The following is a 24,239-nucleotide window of genomic DNA, read 5'->3' as shown; positions in this document are numbered from 1 at the left end:
CTAGTCCTAGGTCTCACATGGCTGCGGAAATGGAATCCAAAAATAAATTAGAGGAGAGGAACCATACAATTCCAGAGAGACATATTATTTGCAAATAGCTCAGGGGAAAGGATAAAGAAAGGAACAGAGAACAGAGAGCCAGCCATGACTGGACAGTTGGCTGAACCCATTAACATCCCCAACGAGTACAGGATCTGGCCCAAGCATTTAGCGAGGAAGCTTGTGATGAACTCCCACCCCATTGTGCCACAGACTGCACTATCAAAATCCTACCAGGGCTAAACTCCCAAAACCACAAATGTATTACATGCCTCCCAGAGAACTAAAAGAACTCAGAGCATTTGTCGATAAAAATTTAAAAAGGGGCTTCTTCGAACCCACCCAACCAAAAATAGCTGCCGCCTTTTTAGAACGATCTTTTTCAGAGTTTCCCAGGGTATACCTAATTCCCCCACCCGCTTTTTAGAACCATCTTTTCCAGAGTTTCCCAGGACACATCTCACTGTGGAATTTTTATGGTCTCTTCATCTCCTGGCTGTCTCTCTCAGAGGTGATAGGTTCTGGCCATCTGGGTTTCATCCCTCCATTGTGTAGGTTATACCAATTCAATATAAGATTAAATATATTCAGGTTACATCAAGAAGGATTTCTTTATCAGTCTCCCCCCATTTTCTTCTTCCATTGAAAAATGACAGATCTGACATCTTAAGATTTTGGCTCTTAGTTTTGTTTGAATAATTTTCATAGTTGAGTGCCATTATTTCAATTGTTTTTGAATTGCATTTGAACAACTGTATGCTATCCAGAGCACAGGGGAAAATTATAATTCTGGTTAAACACACAAACAAACAAAATACATGTTATGATAGATAAACATAGCGTACTATGAACTATAAATGATTCAAATAGATTGTTAATTCCCTCCGGTCGTTGGTCAGTTGATTGATCGATTTGGTGGACTCATCCCATCTCATCCTCCCACAGTTCTATAGATGCCCTAAAATATACAAGGCTGAAATATTCTCTGTCCAACTGTATCTTTACCAGAGAATCCAACCTATAACATAGCTAAAGAATGGACAAGAAAACTTGAACATCACACAGTGGGGAGATAATATACTGTAACATCAACTCCCCTTTACAGTGCCTCCATAAAATCAAACTTGAGATTATGGTTTCATTTGATGAACTCTTTATATCCACAGACCCAGAACTAGCAACAAAAATCCATGGCAGCAACACACCTGACAGACACACCAAATACAGTAAGATCTTGGACCTCATCAACCTCTGCCTTACTACAAATTAAAGGAATACATGTGTGATCAATGTCTCAATACATAGCAGAGACTAACGTCTAGAAACTATAGTACTCCCATGCATACAATCAAAAGTATGGATCCAGTATGTACATAACACCTTTGTCATAATAAAAAAGGAATAACATGAAACAACATTTTCAAAAGAATAAAATTCACAAGAGAAGACAAAAACAACAGCACACTCCCCTTCTTGGATATCCTCATCAGCAAAGGAAACAGTGACAAATTAAAAACACAAGTCTTTCATGAAACCAGCCACAAGAACCTAGTGTTCACTTATCAACCCAACCTCCCACAAGAGAAGCTGTGAAAGAACATTATTTAGTCTAACACAAACACACTGTAGCAATCCTGAACACTCAGAAAATGGAAGCAGATTGCTTCCAACCAAATGAAGATCTTTCAACCAAATGAATACACATGCAACTTTATCAAAAGATTATGATCATTCAATACATTACAGTACAATCAACACAATCTATCAAAAACGTAACTGCTATACATCAAAAATATTTCACAATCAACTAACATTTTTACACTACGGCCACAGGTGGGATTCAGCCAGTTCTCACCAGTTCATCCAAACCGTTAGTTAATTGCTTATGCACTTCGGAGAACCAGCTAAAAATAAAGCGCAAGAGAGGTTGTTTTTTTCTCTCTCTCCTCCCTTCAGTTAATAACTCCAGGCAGGCAGCCAAGAACCACTTTACAGTTGCAGCTGGAATGCAGCCATACACACTGAATCAAGACAACAAACAACAGAAACTGACAGGATTAGGGCAGGGAAACCCATCAATCACTCATCTAGGGATGGGATTAACCTCTTCCCCTCAGGAAGAAGGACGATTACAAACATTATCATTAAAAATATTATTAAGTAACATTTTTGTGATCAGCTGATACTCCCTGGAGTTCCCCAAGACCCTTTATAGCTGCTGAAGCATTGGCTACTTCTTGTTTCTTCCTGGGGGAAAAGATACAGGAGGGGATAATAATGCAACTTGAACATACAGGCCATTAATTTAACACATTAAATTAATGGCCTGTATGTTCAAGCTGCATTATTAGTCCAGCCAGCTGTATTGCTTCTGCTGTGAAGCACCCAATTTAGAACATAGAGAACATAGAATAATAGAGTTGGAAGGGTTATGTCTTTTGGCAGCATGCCCAGGCTTTCAATTAACATGAGCAGCTGCTCTTAGTTTCCCTCTCAGCTGCTGCGTTTGCTTTGGGGTTGACTTTTAAAAAAGGGGGTGAAAGGCTGTTTTAAGTTTTCTGCATTGTTTGGGTGGTTCCTGGCACTGTCCTTTTGGGGGTGTACTTCCCTCACTCTTTTTGAAAGCCTCTAGTGATGGAGCACCCACACCTTCTGAAGAAAAGCTATTCCATTGGTTGATTTGGTCTCATCCTTAGGAAATTTCTCCTTAGTCCTAGGTTGTTTCTGTCTTTGGTTTGTTTCTATGCATTGTTTCTTTGTTGTGCCTTTTGGTGATTTGGAAAATAGATTGATTCCCTCATTTTTGTAGAAGCCCCTCAAATTTCCTGACAAAACTATTAAGTCAGTGGATCAACTTGCCTCCAGAAGTTGCAAATGCTCCAACACTAACAAGAAATTGGATAACCATTTGTGGTATAGGGATTCCTGCCTAAGCAGGGGGTTAGACTAGAAGTTCTCCAAGGTCCTTTCCAACTCTGTTATTCTATTCTGTTCTGAATATTGGAACAGTGATATTTTATTGTGCTATTTTATTGTGAATTGGACTAAGGAGAAATTTCCTAAGGGTGAGACCAATCAAGTTGGCCAGGCCCACTAAGTTACATCATCACCCAGCCACACCCACCCAGTCATTAGGGCAGAGAACCAGTTGATAAATATTTGAATTGCACCATTGACTACAGCATTATAATAGCATACAAACCAAGTACAACATTCCAAAACATCTTAATAAACCAAAAGACCCAATAGCCAAAGAAATAAAAAAGAAATCATCTACAAAATACAGTGTAAAGTCTGTAACAGTTATTACGTAGGACAAACAGGCTGAGGACTAGCAGAAATGAACACTGACTAACAGTCAGAAGACATGATGAAAGCTCCTGAATTTTACAATACTTATAGACTTAACCATAGTTTCAACTGGGAAACTGGGAGGATCTGAGACAAGGCTAAAGATAAAAATGCTAGGAAATTCATGGTAGCTTTGCATTCAAGACAGTTCAGACTTCAACAGGCACATAAACATTTACACACTATTCAAAAGAGAGAAGGAAATAGCTAAAAAGGAAACAAAAAAGCAGAACACCTCCTTGGCAGCAATGCCCAAATAAACATGAATTAATACCAGGATTAACTTCAGATCAACAATCAAACATTAAATAATATCCAAATTAAGGAACTACCAACTTAGACAAACAATCAAACTGTAAACAACAGCCTAATAATAGAACTACCAAGAAGAAACCAACATTCCCACTGCCGATAAGGAAAGCCACTGTAAGGAAAGCCACAAGAGCAAACTGTTAGGATATATACAGAATAACCCTTGAGTAACAAGGATATGCACATGGAAACATTTATGAGAGTAGTTATGAATCCAGCCACATACAGATACACTAAATTGAGTTAAAGTTTACTTTAAGAAATAGCACAGTCCAATAAATGGTCCAGGACATATACCTTTACCAGACCAAAGAATATCCAATTACAAAGTCTTCTTACCAATTGCCTTTGTCATTTACAGTAAACAAAGATATCGAAGTATAAGCACAGCATAAATACAACAGAGAACCTTAGATAGCAACAGAATGTCAGAGAGACAGAATGTCAGAGAGAGCAAGTATGATCTCTAGCTCCCTCTTATGGTAATTTGCAATATAATCAACCAATCAGAATATAGTATAAATCAATACAGTGACTTTGTCTTAAAGCTACAAACATACATTGTTGGTTTATATATTGCCAACCCAATTAATTGGTGGACAGATTCCTAACATTCTTCCCTTTGGGTAGGTCAATATATAATATCTTATATCTTTAAACCATAATTCTCCAGCACTCTTTATGCTTAATTGCACCTTGAGCCTTCGTGAAATGATCTGCAATATTATGTTCAGTCATGCAGTATTCTAACTGAATTAATTTATTTTGAACACACTGTCTAATGTTTAAATATCACAAATCAGTATGTTTAGGCCTTGTTTTAACAGCTAAATTAGTAGCCGTACTAATTGCAGATTGATTGTCTCCATAAACAATAAACGGATCACGTACAGTAATTCCAATATCCTTCAACAATTGTTTATAATATATCAATTCTGTACACATTAAAGATAAACATGGGAATTCTGCTTCCATAATGGATAAACTAATATGTTGTTGCCTAATAGACTTCCATCCTATTAAAGCATTACCTAACATTACCACTATACCTGATGTTGACTTACGAGTCATTATATCAGTAGCAAAACTTGCATCAGCATATGCAGTTAACACTAATTCATTACCTGGTTCTAAATATAATGAATAATGGATTGTGTGTTTTAAAAACCTAATTATTCGCTTAGCTGCTTGCCAATGCCTTTCATTTGGTTCAGCGTTATACCTAGCCAATTGGTTTACACTGTAAGATATATCTGGTCTAGACCAATTAATCAGATATGATAGATTACCGATTAAGGATTGATATATTTCCTTATCAAAAATAGGACTTTTAATATCACTATGTGTAAATTCCTTACTCATTGGTGTCTTAGCAGATTTACAATGCTCCATGTTATAGCGTTTTAATAATTGGTTAATCTTCTTGGCTTGTGAGATTTTAAAACCTTTATTTGTTTTCACTATATCAAGAACCAAATAATGCTTAATTTCCCCTAAATTTCTAATCCTGAACTTTTTCTGTAATCTATAAACAATATCATTTGCTTCTTGTTCAGTTTTAGGTATAATTGCTATGTCATCCGTAAATAATAGTAATAGAGAAATTAAACCATCTTTTTCTCTTCGGAACAAACAAGGATCAGCTATACCAGCTTCAAAACCTACTGAAACTAATTCCTTTATAATACATTTATTCCATTCATAACCGGATTGCTTTAGACCATAAAGACTTTTCTTTAATTTCCAATCATCAGTTTTTCCATCATCCTTTAAACCTAATGGCTTTTTCATATTGATGGTATGTTGTAAAGGTGCATGTAGATATGCAGTTTCAATATCTACATGGTTTATTTTACATTTATTCTTGGTTCCAAACTAATGCTGCTCTCAATGTTTTTGTTCTCAGACTAGGTGCAAACACTTCATTATAGTCCTTACCTGACTGAGCAAATCCTTGAGCAACTAATCTTGCTTTATGGGAAAATAGTCTCATCCACACCAGTCTTTATCTTATACACCCATTTACAATCTATTGCACGCTCACCTGGTGGTAACTTTACATCCTCATACACCTTTACAAATCCTTTAACAATTTAACTCCCGATTCATAGCTTTCTGCCAAGCTACCTGATCCTTTGTAGGATACATTTATTTCATTGAAGTTAGAAGGTTCTGTATTAACCTGACATAAAATGCTTGCTTGAAATCTGTCAGGTGGACGTCTCTCCCTAGTTGACCTCCTAGGCAACTCAGTACATATTGTTGGCATCAAATCTTCATCTACAGTCATAGAGGGTTCTTCTATTGATGATTCCCCCATTGAGGATTTCTCCACTATCTTATCATCAATATTATTATCATCAGGATTATCGGTAAACAATGGAGTCTCAACAACAACACTATCCTGTACCTTATTATATTCCTGTTCAAGCTTTCTCCAGCCAACATGCTCCAAAAATTTATCACTTGCACTGCAATATACATTAATAGTACCTGGCTCCCAAAATCTACATGATCTATGATTAGCTTCATAACCTACAAAATATAATTGTCTCGCTCTATGTTGTCCCTTTCGCCTTACTTGCATGGAAATATGAACCCATGCTGGGGTTCCAAATGTATGTAAATAACTGAGATGTGGCTTTTTTCCATTCCAACAAGTAAATGGTAATTCACCAGTCGTTGAATTCACTACGTTATTCAAAACATGGTTAGCACACATTATTGCTTCACCCCAAAGTTCCTCTGATAAACCAGAACCCCAAATCATAGTCCTAGTCATAGCCTGTAATGTTTGTCCTCTACGTTCAATATATGAGTTATGTTGTGGTCTATAAGGAGCAGAACGCTTATGTTCAATGCCAGCTTTCTGTAATATGGCTTCAAATTTTCTATTGGTAAATTCAGTACCATTATCTGTTACTAAGCTAATAACTTTCTGTTTCTTTTTCCTTTCAGCAAATTTTAGCCAATTTACAAAATGCTGGTATGTTTCTGTCTTCGTTTTCATTAAATAACAGAAACCATATCTGGAAAAATGATCAATTATATTTAATATATAACAGGCTCCACCTAAACTAGGTTTCTTAGGTCCAATAATATCAGCAAAAACAACCTCTAACGGTTCACTGGTTTTGAATCCATTTACCCTATTTGCAGGAGTTACCTTGCTTTTTTCTTGATTGCAAACATTGCAATTTAAATACTTTGTACAAGGTTTTAATTTTATACCATTAGATAACTCAACAGTTTTCTTTAGCATTTTGAAATTTATATGTCCCATACATCTATGGAGCAGATGAATACATTCATCATGAGGCTTTTTATTCTCTTAAGCTGAGTTAGCATTAATTAATGAATTATCAAGTATAATAAACAAACCATTATCCAATCTTGCAGTAATGCTTTTACCCTGTTTTTCAATTAAACAGTTATCAACTGGAAAGGTTACAATAAATCCTGCTTTTACCATTGCTCTTACAGATAGCAAGTTAAATATCAGTCTAGGTACATATAACATTGGTAAACCTTCATTAATACATGAACAATATGCAGTACCTTCTCCAGATGCTCTCAATTTCCATCCATTAGCTAATGATACATGCTGTTTATTCTTTGTCATGTTAACAAACTTCTCTTTACTTTTAGTTATACACGGAGATGCTCCACTGTCAACTACCCATATATCATGGTTTACAGTTGTAGTTGTACTTGATATGGCTAAATTAACATCTTTATAAGCTCTCTGTATATTAATAGCATTCTGTTTCTTACCTTTTTTACAGTATCTGGCTATATGACCTTTAGCTCCACAAGAAAAACATTTCCTAACAGTATAGGCAGTTGAAGACAGTTTTTCTTCCTGTGGTTGTCTTTCTCTCAGTTGATTTCTATCTTGCCTTCTTCTTGACTCTTCTAACAGTCTTCCAGTTATGCCAGTAAATGTAAGTTCATCTCTTCCAGTGAAGACACATAATCATCATAAGTTTCATCCAAAAAAGAAGAATGATGTAAACTTGATGCAACTCCGGGAAAATCAGCTCCTTTTCTTGCAGCTCTTGTAAAGTGCTTTTCATAAATTCCAAATGAGCTAACATATTGCCATAAGACGGGCTCTAAACAGTTTATGTGTAAGGTGTATGTGTGCACCCACACTATCTCAAACATAAATCCTCTTCAAAATGTCCCAACACCTAGCAGCAGATTCTTTACCATGAATATGGACTAACTGCTGATCACTCAGTGTCAGTCCAATTATACTAAGAGCCTTTTCATTATCCCAGTTAAAGTGAGCTATTTTCTTTTATCTTCATCATTCAATGAGTCCCAAGCTGTTACATCCGGTGGACTATTAACTCTCGTCCATAATCCATCTTTATGCAGAAGTAGGCTGCACTTCATAGACCAGGAAACATAGTTTGATAGTTTATCTGGGATATACTGGTTGTCTGTTCTTGTGCCATTGGTAGTTTAACAATAAACCGCAATCAGCTGTCTGAATATGAAACTGTATATTCACACTGATTCTCAATATCTCTCTGGGCCTATAACCAATGTTATGATATGTACAGAATAACCCTTGAGTAACAAGGATATGCACATGGAAACGTTTATGAGAGTAGTTATGAATAATTATCCAGCCACACACAGATACACTAAATTGAGTTAACGTTTACTTGAAGAAATAGCACAGTCCAATAAACAGTCCAGGTCATATACGTTTAACAGTCCAAAGAATATCCAATTACAAAGTCTTCTTACCAGTTGCCTTTGTCATTTACAGTAAACAAAGATATCAAAGTATAAGCACAGCATATATACAACAGAGAACCTTAGATAGCAACAGCATGTCAGAGAGACGGAATGTCAGAGAGACAGAATGTCAGAGAGAGCAAGCTATGATCTCTAGCTTCCTCTTATGGTAATTTGCAATATAATCAGCCAATCGGAATATAGTATAAATCAATACAGTGATTTTGTCTTAAAACTACAAACATACATTGTTGGTTTATATATTGCCAACCCAACTAATTGGTGGACAGATTCCTAATACAAACTACATGTCAGAATTCCAGCGATCCCCCAATTAAATCATGAGCCTCGAGCCAAACTTCAAAAAACTTCAAAGGATTTATTAGGAGTGACATACTGGCCTGAGCTATATGAAGCCAACTCTGAGATACATAATTTACAATCACCTATGACCCTATTTCCCCCCATCCCTCTGGGTGTGTCATAATTCAGATTGTTCAACGGAACACGTTCATAGGTTGGGTGCGTTCACATGTTCGAATTTTCATGTCCAGAATACCTGGTTGCCTCAGTTACAATCTTTGTGAGATAAGCTTGGAATTTGCTTCTGAGTTCATTTGCCGTATGCTCCTTCAGGGATTTTTCCCCACCTCTTTCTTATGGCAACTTGGAAACCGGCATAGGAATGTTTTACAAGTTGGCATCACACTCCCTTCTAGCACTGAAGTTGTTACCCAGTTTAATAATGAACACTAAAATCTCAAGCTAACAACAAGTATAAAATAATCTTGTTTCTTTAGCATATTTCTTGTTAAACATCTTTAAAAATCCATTAAAATACATAGTTTGTAATCTTTTCTGAATTACCACTCGCATAAATCCACTCAAACGTTGGGATTATGCTTAATTTTACAGCAAGGGTGTCAAACTCAATTTCATTGAGGGACACCTCAGGGTTGTGTTTAACCTTGGGAGCCAAGGTGGGTGTGGCCAGGGTGGGTGTGGCCAGTTCAATGTCACTCGTGTTGGGGGTGCTTCTGATGCCGTGTGTGCTCTGCCAGCAAAAACGGGCTCCCGAGCTCCTTTTTCAGCTGCGATGGCCTCCTGCAACTCTCTGCCATTTTTGCTGGCAGAGGCACCATGGGCCAGAACTAAGCAACCTGTAGGCCGGATCTGGCCCCTGGGTCTTGAGTTTGATACCCCTGGTTTACAGCATTCAAGGATGGAAGATTGAGCTCCCTTCTCTAACTAATAATCCAATCCAAACTGCTCCTGAGAGCCTGTTTGGCATAGTGATTAAAGTTCTGGCCTAGAAACCAGGAAACTGTGTTCCAGTCCTACCTTTGGCATGAAATACTTGGTTCACCCCACCTCACAGGGTTGTTGTTATGGGAAAATAGGAGTATTCTGTATGATCACTGCCTGGAGCTACTTATAAAGTACCCTGTTTCCCTGAAAATAAGAACTGTCCTGAAAATAAGCCCTAGCATTTTTTTTACATATGTAGTTAATATACCTACCCCCCAAATAAGCCCTACTTAAGCACCTGCACAGCCAGCCAGTCATTCCATCTGGTTGCTTGTGGTGCCACCAACACAAGGTAAGGAGTGTTGGAGCTGCCCCATATGCCCTGCTCTGGCTTACTTCAGGGACCCCACAGCCATGCCCCGACACCTGCCTCAAAAGTGGCAGCATGAGCAGCCATGTGCAGCAAGAGCCCATGTGGCTATCAGCTCACTTTTTCTGCTTGCTTGTAGCCACAGATGTCGGGGTGTGGATGGCCTGGCTGCAGGGGACCTGAGGTAAGTCAGTGAGAGTGCATGGGGCAGCTCCACCACCCTCTACCTTGTGGTAGTGGCACTGGCAAGGCCTCCGGTCCCACTTCAAGCAAATAGAAGAATACTCCCATACAAATGAAGCACCCCAAAGTGTCCTATTTGCTTCCCATGTATTTTCTTTTTAGGGCCAAAAGAAAATAAGACCTGGTCTTATTCCCTCAGGGAAACATGGTAATGAAAGCAGGATGAAAATTTAATAAATAAATAATATTAACAATTATAGGACAGCCCATTGACAATCTGATTCAGATCTCTTTCCTTTTTCCCCTCTCAATATGAGCTATTTGTGTTTTAAAAGTCACACAAAACACTGTGAATAAATATCTAGTTAACTAATAGATATTACTCCAGAAAAACCACAGGGAGAGGAAAAAATCATGGCTATACTTACGTCTTGACTAACCTGTAAAGATACAGTATGATAACTGGCAGGGACACTCTCATCCTCATCCTCATCTTCACTAGTGGAACGATGCTGATGTTGGCTGGAAATTTTAAAATGTCTCAGAGAGTTTTCCTTTGCTTTCTTCTTAAACCGTGCTGATTTGGAATCATATTTATTATTTTTTCCTCTTTTCTCCTGGGATTTACACCCTATAAACACAATATACAGTGCTGCTTAAAAATTTGTGAAACTTTTGAATTTTCAGTATTTCTGTATTAATATATCCTTTTTAACTAGAGCTAGTTAATGATAGCGCAATTAAATAAATAAGTAACTTCTGGGAAAAAGTGGTGGACTGTGATTAAGAACAAGGAGCTGAAAAGTAGACCTCCTATATGGACAAAGAGGGACACCAGACCACCCAAACTGTGTTCCGTACTGTTCCTTCTCTAAATGAGACTTCAAGACAGCAGTCTCCGAAGGATAGGCCAACCAGAAACTGAGGGAATTGCAATTGTAATAGGAGTCTTCCAAATGACAGTGTTTGCATTTCCTTTGCTAGTAACTTTTCAGAAATTGCCTATAAACTACTTTAAAGAGGTTAGACACCTTCAAAATGACAAGACTGAAAACAGATAAGCATCTTCAATTCTTATAAGAAATTTTTTTAAAAATAGTTTCTTTAAAAGCTTTAAGAATTTAAAATAAACAGCAAAAAGGTTTTGGATATTGAAACATATTAAGGATTCTGGAAATGTTGTAATATTTGAAGAATTTGAGAATAAATGTATTTTTGCGGGAAAGAAAAAGTATTTTTGATGGTGGAGATACAACCAGGGACATAAGAAGATAAATAACTTATAATGACAGTCAAGAAACATTTTTGTGGAATTGCATTGGGAACTTTGAATCATTGATGTCAGCTGCTCTGTTCTTTAAAAAGTCTGTTTCCAGATGTAGCCGTTAAAGAAAAGGATATGCAAACATAATTTATTAGGCATACAAAAAAACCAGAATGTTTTAAAAATTAAGTAGGAAATAAGAATGCTAATCCCAGAGAGAAATTGGAATAATTTCTTCTTGCTACACTTACAAAAGAGGCTTTTTAAAGTTTTGAAGAAATTTGAAACAAGGATCAACAACCATCTGAAGGGCAATATTGCTTTATGCAAAATGGAGGGTACACAAAGTTGGTTTGTTTGGTCAGAGTTAAAATGGAGCATTTTAATATTTTGGGTGATTCTTTTTGATTTGATGACATCTGTCCTATAAAAATGTTGGGTTTACTTAGAGTTAACTTAGAGTTTACTCTTACTATGAGTTTACTTAGCGTTTACTTAGAGTTAATATTAATAGGGTATATCACTATACCCTACCTTATGTAACCCTGCTATAGTGCCCCTGCCTTATTTAACCCTGCTTGACAACATTTAAAATGTTCTTTCCAAAAAAAAGGCCTATTGTGAAAATAAGCCCTAGTGTGATTTTTAAACATGCGCCTAATATAAGACCTACTCCAAAAATAAGCCCTAGTGAAGGGGGTTTGTTGTGGACAGCACAGAAAGCAGCAAGCACATATGGGCTGACTTTGTGCAGCAGCAGCCACAGCCCTTATAGCACAGGTGAGTTGATTCCCTGCAGAGGCAGAAGCAGAGGCAGGGGAGAAGCACGCAATCTGGATTGCCTTCCTTCCACCTACCCCCTGCTGCCGGTGCTGCCACGCGAAGATGAGCCTCTCATGGCCATCTCGCTTTGGCCCAACAACTCTCAGCTTTCCCACGGCCCATATGGAGCGTCCAGATCACCTGCCTCCTCCTTGCACCTGCCTCCTCCTTCTCCTTGGACAGGGATTCAGCTCACCTGCGCTGCACAGTCCCAGAGTGCTCTGACCAAGGGAACAGCTGGCTGCAGCTGCTGCCAGATACCATCTGTCCCCATGTGCTTGCCGCCTCTTGTGCTTGCACCAGGGGCAGGGGGGCCAACCTGGCTGATTACCCTGAAAGCGTGTTTCCCTGAAAATAAGTCCTAGTGCTTATTTTGGAGCCTAAAAATATAACACTGGATCTTATTTTGGAAAAAACACAGTATCAGTACTTAAAGTAAAGGTCGATCTTTGTTATCTCCTATAAAGAGAGCACTCTTTATAGTAGCTATTAGCCCTCTTTTCATGCTAATTTCAGCTTTTTGTTTGTTTTAGATACTGGGCCTACTTTAGATACTGGGCCTACTTTTAACAGTCAAGGTTTTTATGTTGTTGTTCAAGGAAAGCCTCTAGGAAGCCCAACAATATATGGTGCCCATGACGAAAGAGGTTGCTTACATTCTACAAAGTTATATCAAATTGGAACATGGAATGTTAGAGGCATGTCCTTTGGAACCTCGAAATTGTAAAAAGAGAAATAATTAGAGGATAGACAAACTTGGCATCACTGAGTTACACTGGACAGGCAGTGGTTAAATCAGATGAGTTTATGGTTTATGTTTCTGGAAACGATTTCAGATGAAAAGGAGTTGCATTCTGTGTAAGCAAACAAGTGGATAAATGTGTTGAGTATCACAAAGCAGATAGTGATCACATAATATCTATCCAAATTCGAGACAAGCCACTCAACATCACCATCCCACAAATCTGCACTCCAACTGAAGACTTAAATGATGATCATATTGAATTTTTTTACAATGAGCTTTAATGTGCTCTTAGGCAAATGGGTGCCAGCTGGGTGTAGCCAGGTGGGCGCAGAACAAGTCACCCAGGGCAACTGGACATGGAGCCAACTTGGCACCCCACTAGAACAAAAATCACCCGGAGACATGCTGACAAACAGGAAGCATGTAGAAGTGACAAAATTTGGTTCCCTCCATTTGGAGAAACACTCCTATTTTCTTTCTGCTTCCTTAGTAGAGGTTTCTCTCCTTTTTTCTTTCTGAATAAAGGTTTCTGCTAAATTTGGCTGGGTGGATTCCTCCTCAACCCCACCCCCCCAAATTTGGAGAAATGCTCCTTTTTTCTTTCTGCTTCCTAAGTAAAGGTTTCTCTGCAAGTTTGGGGGAGCTGGTATAAAACATTTGTCACGGAATTGTTTAACTAACCTATCCGCCTTTACATCCCAACTTTTTACCCAGGTGGCCTCTGACAAAGGATACCCCTTCCAATGTACTAAATACTGTAGATGTCCTCTATGTACCTTATGTGAGCAAAGGACAACTAGGTTGCAAGCTGGAGTAGGCCTCAGGTTGATTAAAGGCCTTGAATAAAATATATGTTAAAAGTATTAAATAAGCTGCTTTCTTAAGCATATTATAATGTTTGTAATCTGCAACTTTGTACAATACAATCAGTTTAAGTTATTTTGGACCAAGAATATCTGGGACGCTGAGAAATAAGGAAAGTTAAAGTAGCAGATGGTAGGAGATTTCACATGTACACGCAAGAATGTACTGACTGACGGCAAGGAAGTAACCCCAGTAAAATTGCATCTCCCTGGGAGGAGTGCTAGGAGAAAGGTATGTAAGTAAGAGATATATCTCAGATCATGGCCACTGATGGTAGTATTCCTTGCTGGACTTAGCTGCTATCCCTGGACCTCATTGCAATAGGTTATTGATGTAAGTAATGCTGTAGTGTTACTTTAATGGCTGATCATGTTCCAAATTGCTCATGAAATAAACTTTTGTTTCTAAAGTATAAATTGTTTCTTGTATTACTGTCCATTTGTTTTATTGGTCTCGTTTTATGACATCTAGAATCAAGGATTTTCTTTACTTCATAATGGGTTTCACCTTGTATTACTACAGGTTTGAGGGGGAGCAGCTGCTGTGGGTCTCAACCTGGAGCTGACAGCTGGTTTTAACAAATTACTGTGAAAAACAGGGTATATTTTGCCTAATATGTGAGGGAGGCTAAGTCGAACAGTAACAAGCATTGATTACTTTCATTATTGGAAAAAAACCAAGACAATTGGGTCCTAATTTTTTACTAGGAGGTAACCTCAATCTAAGATATTTGGTTCACAGATGCACTTGATCTCCCACTCAAAAAGGTGGCTGCCTGCTTTCTATATTCTTCAACAACTTCTGTTAGGACTTTCTTGGTATTTTCACATGCCTCTTTTAAGGAGTCCATCCATTCAGCTAGGGAAATGGATGTTGGTGGTTCCCTAGGCAATTCAGGCATGGGAACACAGTCCATGCCAATAGTGACTTGGAAAGGTGTTAGTCCGGTACTACTGTGCACTGCATTATTATAAGCCACTTCAGTGAATTGCAATAAATTTTCTTGTTGATAATTTATATAGCATCTGATATATTGTTTCACCGTAGCATTCACACATTCTGCAGACTCATTCATAGACAGATGGAAAGCAGAACTAAGCCCTTGGAAAGACCCAATGGACTTTAAGAACTTCCTCCAGAACTTAGCAGTAAATTGAATGCTGCGGTCTAATATTATTCTTCGCAGCACTCCATAAAGCTGACAGATATGCTTCATGAACAATTTTGCTAGCTTTTTGGCTGAAGGCAGTCAATTACAGGTGGTGAAATGGGCTTGTTTGGAGAAAAAATCTGTGAAAATAAATTACTGTATTTCCACCACTCTCAGGAGTTCAACAATAAAATCCATTGAAATTTCTTCCCAAGTTTTGTGGGTTCTGTCACCCACAAAACTGGAGAAGCCTAGTCGGTTTCCCAGATCTATTTTTCATTGTGGCGCAAATTGAACAACTTTTACATATCCTTTACATCAGTCTTCATTTTTGGCCACCAAAACTATCTTCTAGCCAGATGGAGGGTTTTCAGAAACCCAAAGTGACTCCCTAGTTGAGTTTCATGACTTTGCTTTAATATCATCAGTCTTGGACTGCTAGGCATATAAAGTTTGTTCCCTTTCTAGGCCAATCCCTCCCTTAAAGTCAGATCGGATTGATTCTCGGCAAACCACGGATCTTTTAAAAGTGCCACTTTTAGATCGGCTGTCAACTTATCTTCAGGGAGGTCAGAATGAAGTTTGACTTGGGTTCAAGTAGTTGTTTGGGCTGCTGGTTGGGTTTCTGAAATCATGTCATGAAATCATGTCTCCTCTTAGCAACTGTCAAATTGAAGTTTTCTGGACAAAGCATCAGCCAATAAGTATTTCCCTGGAATATATTTTAGGCTGAAATTAAAGTGTTTAAAGTATTGAACCCAGCAAACTTGTTTGGGGGAAAGTTTTTGGGGAGTTTTCAGAGTTTTGAGATTTTTGTGATCAGTCCATACCTCGAATGGCTTCTCAACAGAAATGTCTCCAGGAAAAGAAAGCACATCGTACAGGAAAAGCCTTCTTTTCCCAAACCACCCATCTGCATTCCATGTCAGTTAGCTTTTTAGACATGTAAACACAAGGCAGACTTCCGGTGGTGCTTCCATCAAAGACGGACCAGAGACCGTGAATCGTGCGTGGCTTTTATCCGTGCTTGCCCTGTTGGAGGGGTCCTCATGGGACCGGATTCATCTGACCCACCTCGAAGGGGTGGGGGAAGAGTGAGACCGCCAGCTGGGTTGAGGGGAGCCGCATCTCCCTTCCCTGGCTTGGTATAGTCCCCTGGAAGACATGGAGAAGCGGCAGTTTAATGGCTGCCCAGAAGACGGGAAGCTGCCGGGATTTAAGTGTGTGCTGGAGCGGTGAAGTGGTGAGCAACATGTAACCAGACAAAATAACTTGAACACTTTTTGACAACCCCAAAAAGTAGAAGGAAAGATCCCTCATCTGGAAGTGTGATAGCAGCAAATGGGAAATAAGAGGAAAATACAAGGTAAATAAAAAAACAGAAATAAAGTACTATAAGAAAGCAGAGATTAAATTTGGAATAATATACAGAATTGGGCACTAATTAGGCATTGGATAAAATGCTAGACTTGCCTGGAATGGATAAAATTTAATGTTAATACAACGGAAAAGAGAATTAAAAAAAGAATGTTGAAAAGTGGAAGCGATATAGAATGCCATTTAATGGTTAAAGAAAATTACTGGTCATATAAATGTGTGAAAGAAATAAAAGACTATAGCATAACAAGAACCCTGGAAGCCTAAAAAAAGGGGGAGGGGATTGCAGCAAATATCTTGGGACTGTTTGCTGTTGATTGAGTCAAGGAAACAGAAGAAAGGGAAACTGAGATAAACAGAGACTTTTGGCAAGGACCATGACAGAAAACGTTGACTTTTAATAAAATAAAAGAATAACTCAACAGATTAAAAAATGGAAGAAATGAGCAACGAATTTAAGTCAGAACTTCAAACTGTGAGAGGAATGTTAAAAGAAAGAGACTATTGGATATATTTGTAGGCAAAGTAATGGTGATGCAGTTCATAGAAGAACAAAGAAAACCCAGAGAGGAGGAGTTAAAGAAGGAAAGCAGCCCAGGTGAGTATGGAGAACAAGGGCCATTGCCAAAAGACATAAAAGGACCTAAATCTGAGATATTGATGAAAGAGGGAACAAATAAAAGAGAAAATGCTCCTAAGATTAAGCAGAAGAAGGAACTGTACAAGAAAAAACTGCAAAAAAGAAAACAGAGAAGGGCGGGGGAAAAGATGGCTGATAGGCAGAGGAAAATAAAAATAATATTAGAAGGAAAAAAGAAGAAAGACCAGAAAAACCCAGAAAAGGGAAAGCTGGCTAAAATTAAAAGAAATGATAAGGCCGAGAGATTTAGAGATAAGGGTTAGGGATAGTATAAGGGGGATATCACATGGGAATGTATATTGATTTTTTCCCCCTCTTTTTATTAGAGATATAGACTGGTGAGATTCAGAGTTTAAAACTTACTGGGAAATACCCTGAGATTATATAACTATATATATACAACAGGGGTGGGCAATTAATTTCTGTCAGGGGCCACATGGAAAATCAGATCTGCATTCGAGGGCGAACCAATTTTATGAAAGGCCATTATAAAGGGCCCATTATAAAATGCGCAAATTATATATAAGAATTATAATATATATAATATATAATATTCTTATATATAATTTGCGACATTTATAATGGGCCCTTATAATATATAAAGGGCCCATTATAAATGGGCCCTTCTTATATTATATATAAGAAAAAGTAACACCACGGCTGCTCCTGCTACTATTTTCCACGCTTTCCAAATGCGAGTCTCAGGAGAGAACAAACAACAAACCGCGCTCAAGGGTATCCGAGCCCACCTAAAGCTAGGCCGCTGCTGGTGGAGCCTTGCCCTGCCTTGGTGCCCCATTTCCCAACTCGGCGGTCCTGCTCGGGTGGCACTTTAAAAGCCCTCCTCCTCGTGTACGTGCCCCACGAGCCGCTCACGACAGCGGCTCCCAGCACCCGAGCAACTTCCCAGCAACTTGCGGCTTGCTTTTTCCTCTTGGGTGCTCACGCCTGGCCCCGAGCCGCATGGCGGAGGGGAAACCCGGAGTGCTGCCGGGTCACCTCCTCCAAGCAACCCACCTGCCCACTGGGCTTCCCCTCCGCAGGGGACGGGAGGAGGTCCCTCACCTTCTTCCACCACCCACCGGACCCTTTTCTTCCCAAGGGGACCCTGGAAAGAAGCTTGGGAGCCAGGTGGCCCTGCCCAGTGGGGTCCCATCAGGAACTTCCCGAGGACACCCCCCCGCCCCAAGCACAGCCCTCCTGGTCTTTCAAAGAGGGAGGGAGAAGCGGGAGGAGCAAATTGCCGGCCCCACCCCGCTGCCCAGAAGGAGGGGCGCCACAGTCCACCCCCACCACCTTCTCCCCCCCACTCTCCGGGCCATTATGCGGCTCGGGGCTGGCTGGGTGAAGTGGCCCTGCCAGAGACCCTCTCGCTCCACCCCTACCCCACCCCCAGATTGGCCTCCGCAAGCGCCCCAAGCTGGGTGGAGGAGGAAGAGAGACTCTGGCTGGGCTTGAAAGGGCTTCGCAAGTTGTGGCGCTCCGCCCCCGTCGCTCTTGCACTGAGTGATAATGTATTTGCCGGCATATAAGACAACCCCCCCACTTGGAGGCATGTTTTTCAAGGCAAAAAAGTCATCTTATATGCCGGTGTGTGTGTGTGTGTGTGTGTGTGTGTGTGTATATATATATGTATGTATGTTTTCTTAAGTTTTCGCGGGTACTTACATGTATGGCATTCGGCTTTGTTCAGGTATTTTCCCACGTCATAGTAGTTGTGCTTTTAAAGTTGTAGCGACGTTTCAGCAGAATCTCATCTGACTCACAGATGAACACTATACAGAAGCCTGATGATGGCAGATGAGATTCTGCTGAAACGTCGCTACAACTTTAAAAGCACAACTACTATAAATATATATATATTTTCTGAGGTTCACGTGGGTATTTGTATGTGGATCTTTGGTTATTCGGGTTTTCTCCCGTGTAAGATTGGAAGTATCTAGGCAACCTTTCGATGAAGTCTCATTCATCATTTTCAGGCTTGTGCCTTCTACTCTGTGCTTCTCAGAGTAATGTGAGCTTGCAGCTGCTTCTTTCTTTTAACTGCTAGTGGGGGTGTGACTTGATTGGGTGGGGCTTGGCTGTCTTCTGATTGGTTGGGGGTTTGGCTGTGTTCTGATTGGTTGGGGGGTTGGCCGTGTTCTGATTGGCTGGAGGTGTGTTCTGTTCAGGTGGGGGCTTGGTTGTGCTCAGGTTAGTCTTAGTTGCTGGGGGATTTGAGCTGGTGAGCTGTGATCCTGCTGTTTGGCTTCGGGTTCGTGGTCGTGCCGCATCTTCATGGTGGGTGTCAGTTCGCTTCATGTATGGCTCGGAGGGGTTTGAAGTGGGTAGTGATGCAGCTGCAGTGCGGCTTCTGGTCCATGGTCGTGTCTCATCTTCTGTGTGGGTGTGAGTCTGCTTTCTACGTGGAAGTGTGGTGGTAGCATCTTGTGTGGCCCTCGTGGGTGTGGGTCTGGTGTCATTCTTCATGTTAGGTACTCGTCTGTTCGTGAGGGTGGGTTTCCAAATGGCTGGTAGGCGGGAGGTGTCATCTCGTTTATTCATGCGGTGTGGGCGTTTTTCTATCTCTATGGCTTCTCTGATTATTCTGTTGTTGAAGTGTTTGGTTTTGGCGATAGTTCTGGTATTTTTAAAGTTAATCTCATGTCCTGTGGCTTTGAGGTGTTGGACCAGGGAAGAGGTTGGTTCTTCTTTTTTGATTGAGTTCTTATGTTCTTCAATGCGTGCACTTATTCTTCTGTTAGTTTGTCCGATGTATGTGGTGGGGCAGGCGGTGCAAGGGATTTCGTATACTCCTTGGTTTTCTAACTCAATTTTGTCTTTAGGGTTTCTTAGGATGGTGGATATTTTTCTGTTTGTGCAGAATGCTGTTTTAATGTTGTGTTTTTGGAGGATCTTGATTTTGTCTTTAGTGCCTTTTATATATGCGAGGAGGGCTTTGCCGTTCTCTTGTTCTCTGTCTGGGATTTTGGTTGGGGTTTCTTTTTGGATTAGGTGGGTAATCTTCTTTCTTTGGAATCCATTGGCTGTTAGCACGTTAGTGAGAGTGTGTAGTTCGGTTTTTAACTGTTGTTCGTTGGCTAAGCATTTTGTTCTGGAGATGAGTGTCTTGGCTACGGAATTGATCTGTGCTGGGTGGTGTGAGAGTGCGTGTAGATAGCAGTTTGTATGTGTTTTCTTCTGGTAGATTGTGTGTCCTAGGGAGCCATTGGATTTTTTGTACACCAAGACATCTAGGAAGGGAAGTTGATTGTTAGCTTCTGTTTCCATGGTGAATTGTATTTTGGGGTGTAGGCTGTTCAGATGTGTGAGGAAGTTGTTCAGTTTTTCTTTCCCGTGTGGCCAGATTATGAAGGTGTCATCTACGTATCTGAGCCAGAGTTTGGGTTTGTGATCATATTTTTCTAGAGCTTGTGTTTCAGTGTTCCATGTAGAGGTTTGCGATGACAGGTGAGAGGGGTGATCCCATGGGTGCTCCTTCTATTTGTTTGTATTTTTGTCTGTTGTAGGTGAAGTATGTATTGGATAGGCAGTGGTTGGTCAGATCTAGGATGTGCTTGGGGGGGTTGTATTTGTTTTGGATGGCTGTCAAAGGCTTTTTTTATTGGCACTTGGGTGAAGAGGGATATGACATCGAAGCTCACTAGTAGGGCGCTGGGTTGTAAGTTTTGTTTCTTTATGATCTCGATGGACTGGAATGAGTTTCTTACATGTGAGTTGATGGATTCTGCATAGGGCTGTAGTTGTTTGGCAAGAAATTTGGCTAGGTTTTGTAGAGGTGAGCCTATGGAGCTGACTATTGGTCTAAGTGGGATTCCTTCTTTGTGTATCTTGGAGAGACCATAAAGCTTAGAGCATCTGGATGATTTCTCTCTGGGTATGATTCTTTGCTGGATTTCTTCGCTGATGGGGAAGGCTTTTATTTTGGATCTGGTGGTTTTTTCTAGGTAGGTGGTGGGTTCTGTCTTTAGGGGTTTGTATGTGGGGTCTTGGAGTAGGTTGGTTAACTTGGTTTGGTAGTCAGATGTGTTCATAACCACTGTCGCGTTACCCTTGTCTGCTGGTAGGATTATTATGCTGGTGTCTTCTTTCAGGTTACGTAGTGTAGTTTGTTCTTTGGATAAGTTGCTTTTGGGTGGTTTGCTGGTGCAGAGGATGTTGGTGATTTCGAGTCTGATTCTATTAGCATCATCAGGATTGGTTTTGGTCAGGCTGGTTTCAACTCCGCATATGATGGTTTCTGTGGGGATGTGTTTGGGAGCGACAGCAAAGTTGAATCCTTTCTAAAGGACCTTGGCTTCGGCTTCGGTGAGGATCTTGTCTGAGATGTTGTGCACTGTTTGTTTCATGTGTGGCTGTGAGGGGGGAGGAGTTTGTTTCTGGCATTGTTGTAGTTTTCTGAGTTTGTTGGTGTGTGTCTGTCTTGAGGGTGGTCTGTATTTCGGCTCTCCAGACAGCGGGTTGTTTGGATTTGTCCCAAAGTAAGGGGTGAATCTTGTTGCTGAGTCTGAGGTGAAGTGTGAGGAGATCTTTGTTAATTTGGTCTAGGAGAAATCTTTTTGTGTGAAGTCCATTTCTAATTAGGGCCAATTCTGTTCTTTTTAGGATGCGTTTGGTGGCTGCTGTGTTGGGTGTGGAATTTCAATTGGAAGCTTGTGGGAATTAAATTTTGATCTCGGCAGTTGGATAGGAATGCGAGGTCACATAAAATGGAAGCTCTTTGGACTTCAAGTTTTTCATAAGTCCTGGTCAGATGCTGGGTTTCCTCCACGTAGAGGAGCAATATTTGTTTTCTGAGGTTCTCGCGGGTATTTGTATGTGGATCTTTGGTTATTTGGGTATATTTGGTTATCCGGTTTTATTTATTTATATTTATATTTATATTTATATTTATATTTATATTTATATTTATATTTATATATATATATATATATATATATATATATATATATATATATATATATATATATATATGTTATGACTCCCCTTGAAAATTCAAACGAACAAATCAGAAAGCAGCCATTTCACAATTAAATCAAACGGAAAGAAGTCTTACAAGATAATGGCTGGCAGAAACCTCAATCCACAGCATAAAACTTTACTCTGTCTGGCAAACCAGTCCTGGCAATAAATCTCCAGTCTCAGAGCTTCTTGCTGTAACATCCTCACTCAAATAGTCACTTTGTTCCTGGCAAAATGTACCAGCCCAGCTGTGTCCTTTTATACTCATTGAGGCAACGTGCTAATTTACTGACTCGCTCTCCTCATTCGCTCCAGCTGATTTTGCCTTCTCAACCGTCTTCTGTTTTTTACATTTAACCACAAATTTTCCAAGTTCTCATCTCCACTAGAAGACTCTCTCAAGACTTCCCTGTCAGCCATTCCCGGCTGTTGATCAGATAAGGAACCAGAGGAGGTCAAAGGTCCTGACAATTCTAATACATCAGGTCTGTTGTCCTTTGTCATGTCCATCTCCTCATCCTGGTTACCAGTCCAATCACTGAGCCATGCCGGCTCATATTTTTCTGCCATGACCTCCTCACTTGAACTCATATCAGTCACAGGAGCTGAATCCAAGCCCGGAGCCACATCATACATACATACATACATACATACATACATACATATATGACAATATTAAATAAAATACTTATTCTTTTCAATTAAGTTTTATAATTCATCAAAGTGAATTAAAATATTTCCATCTTTCCCTGCTTTTATTCTCTTTCTCTCTTTATTTCATTTAATTATTAACAGACTTAATAGTATAAGTAATAGTAACATTACTTAATAGTATCAGTTGCCATTCACTTTAATCACCTGTATTTCATATTTTCTGGCTCATTACTGTTTTTAATTAAACAATATAATCTCTTGTACCCTTGCAGATTCCTCTCTTTCCATTTATGTTTTTGACTATTATAATTATAACATTGCATCATATAATTTTTTAACCAAATTCTGCATGGTACACTCCCTTAAAAGTCAGTAAGTTCTAAGCAAAAAAAGAAACAATGATTATTAACAGTAGTAAATAATATATTCAAATTCATCCTGTCATCCTGTCCATTAAGAGTCTTTCATATTTCTTTTCCATTATATTTTTATAAATCATAGAAAGCAGTTAAAATATTCCCATCCTTTCCTATTTTAATTCATTTATTTATTAACAAACATCCCATTACATAACAATGCCAATTATACCTGCCACTTTAATCATCTATATTTTACATTTTCTAACTCTTTACTATTTCTAATATAACAATGCTATCTCGTGTACCCTTGCAGAACCTTCTCTTTAAGTTAAATTTTTAACCATTTATCTGTCTTTTAAGTAGGTTTAAACCTTTAATCCTTGTATATTTTCCCTGCTTTTCTATATCCTGTTTCTGTCTTATCCTTTCCATCTTCCCCCTCTTCTTCTCCTTCCCTCTTTTGTCCCCCTTTCTCTTTGATTCTCTCTTCTGTGGTCCTCTCCTCTGCTTCTTCCTAATGTTGTAATTACTTTTCAAACTATTCTTCTTTTTGGTTGTTTTTTTCAGATCTTAAATGTTTAACTCCTTTCCTCCCTTTCCCTTTTTTACCCCACTTAAAGTTATTTGATCATTAAAGATGGCTTCTTCTTTGTCCCGCCCTTCTTGTTCTGCAAGTGTTTCTTGTTGTTTTTCATAGTTCAGAATCTCCATTTCTAAAAATTGAAATACAAAGCCAAAAGTTCCTCTTCCCTCTTGTGCGTCTTCTTTCTGTTTTTTAAGTATCGTTTTCAGCTCTTCAAGGAGTGATGCCATTTTAACACTTTTAAACAACCCCCCAATTGATTTTAGTTCATATCCTTAAAATCCAGTATTCAAAATTCCAAAAATCACCAAATAATCCAAAATTGTTTCTTCTTGCTTCTTTTTTCACTTTCTTTTTCCGGGGGCTCTGTTATCTTGTAAAAAAGTTTCAGCTACAATGTATCTTTTAGGAGTCTTGTTGAAATTCCACTGTTAATTCTCTTTACTTCCTGGTGGTCTCCTCCATTTTTCCAGATCCCATCCTTTTTTTCCCACTGCTTCCCTTCTTTTGTAAGTTTTAAAATATCCAAAGTTTTAAAATATCCAAAAGTCTTTATTATTCCTT

General features: G+C 39.3%; 1 protein-coding gene across 4 annotated transcripts in view; it reads right to left on the bottom strand.

Annotated features, from left to right (window-relative positions):
• The window catches only part of GBF1 (golgi brefeldin A resistant guanine nucleotide exchange factor 1), a 324,935-nt gene that overhangs the window by 44,236 nt on the left and 256,460 nt on the right, over positions 1-24,239 (bottom strand). For 2 of the 4 annotated variants that reach the window (XM_026710970.2, XM_026710971.2), the window contains exon 33: positions 10,684-10,886. In XM_026710970.2, coding sequence (XP_026566755.1) covers positions 10,684-10,886 — 203 coding nt within the window. The remainder of the gene's footprint in view (positions 1-10,683; positions 10,887-24,239) is intronic. The other 2 variants (XM_026710972.2, XM_087933854.1) reach the window with 1 other exon arrangement.

The sequence above is a fragment of the Pseudonaja textilis genome, chromosome 4 (assembly GCF_049901715.1).
Source record: "Pseudonaja textilis isolate UNSWEBS1 chromosome 4, rPseTex1.2, whole genome shotgun sequence".
Classification (NCBI taxonomy): Eukaryota; Metazoa; Chordata; class Lepidosauria; order Squamata; family Elapidae; genus Pseudonaja; species Pseudonaja textilis.
The sequence above is the reverse complement of the archived record's forward strand: the minus strand, read 5'-3'. Positions and strand labels throughout refer to the sequence as shown.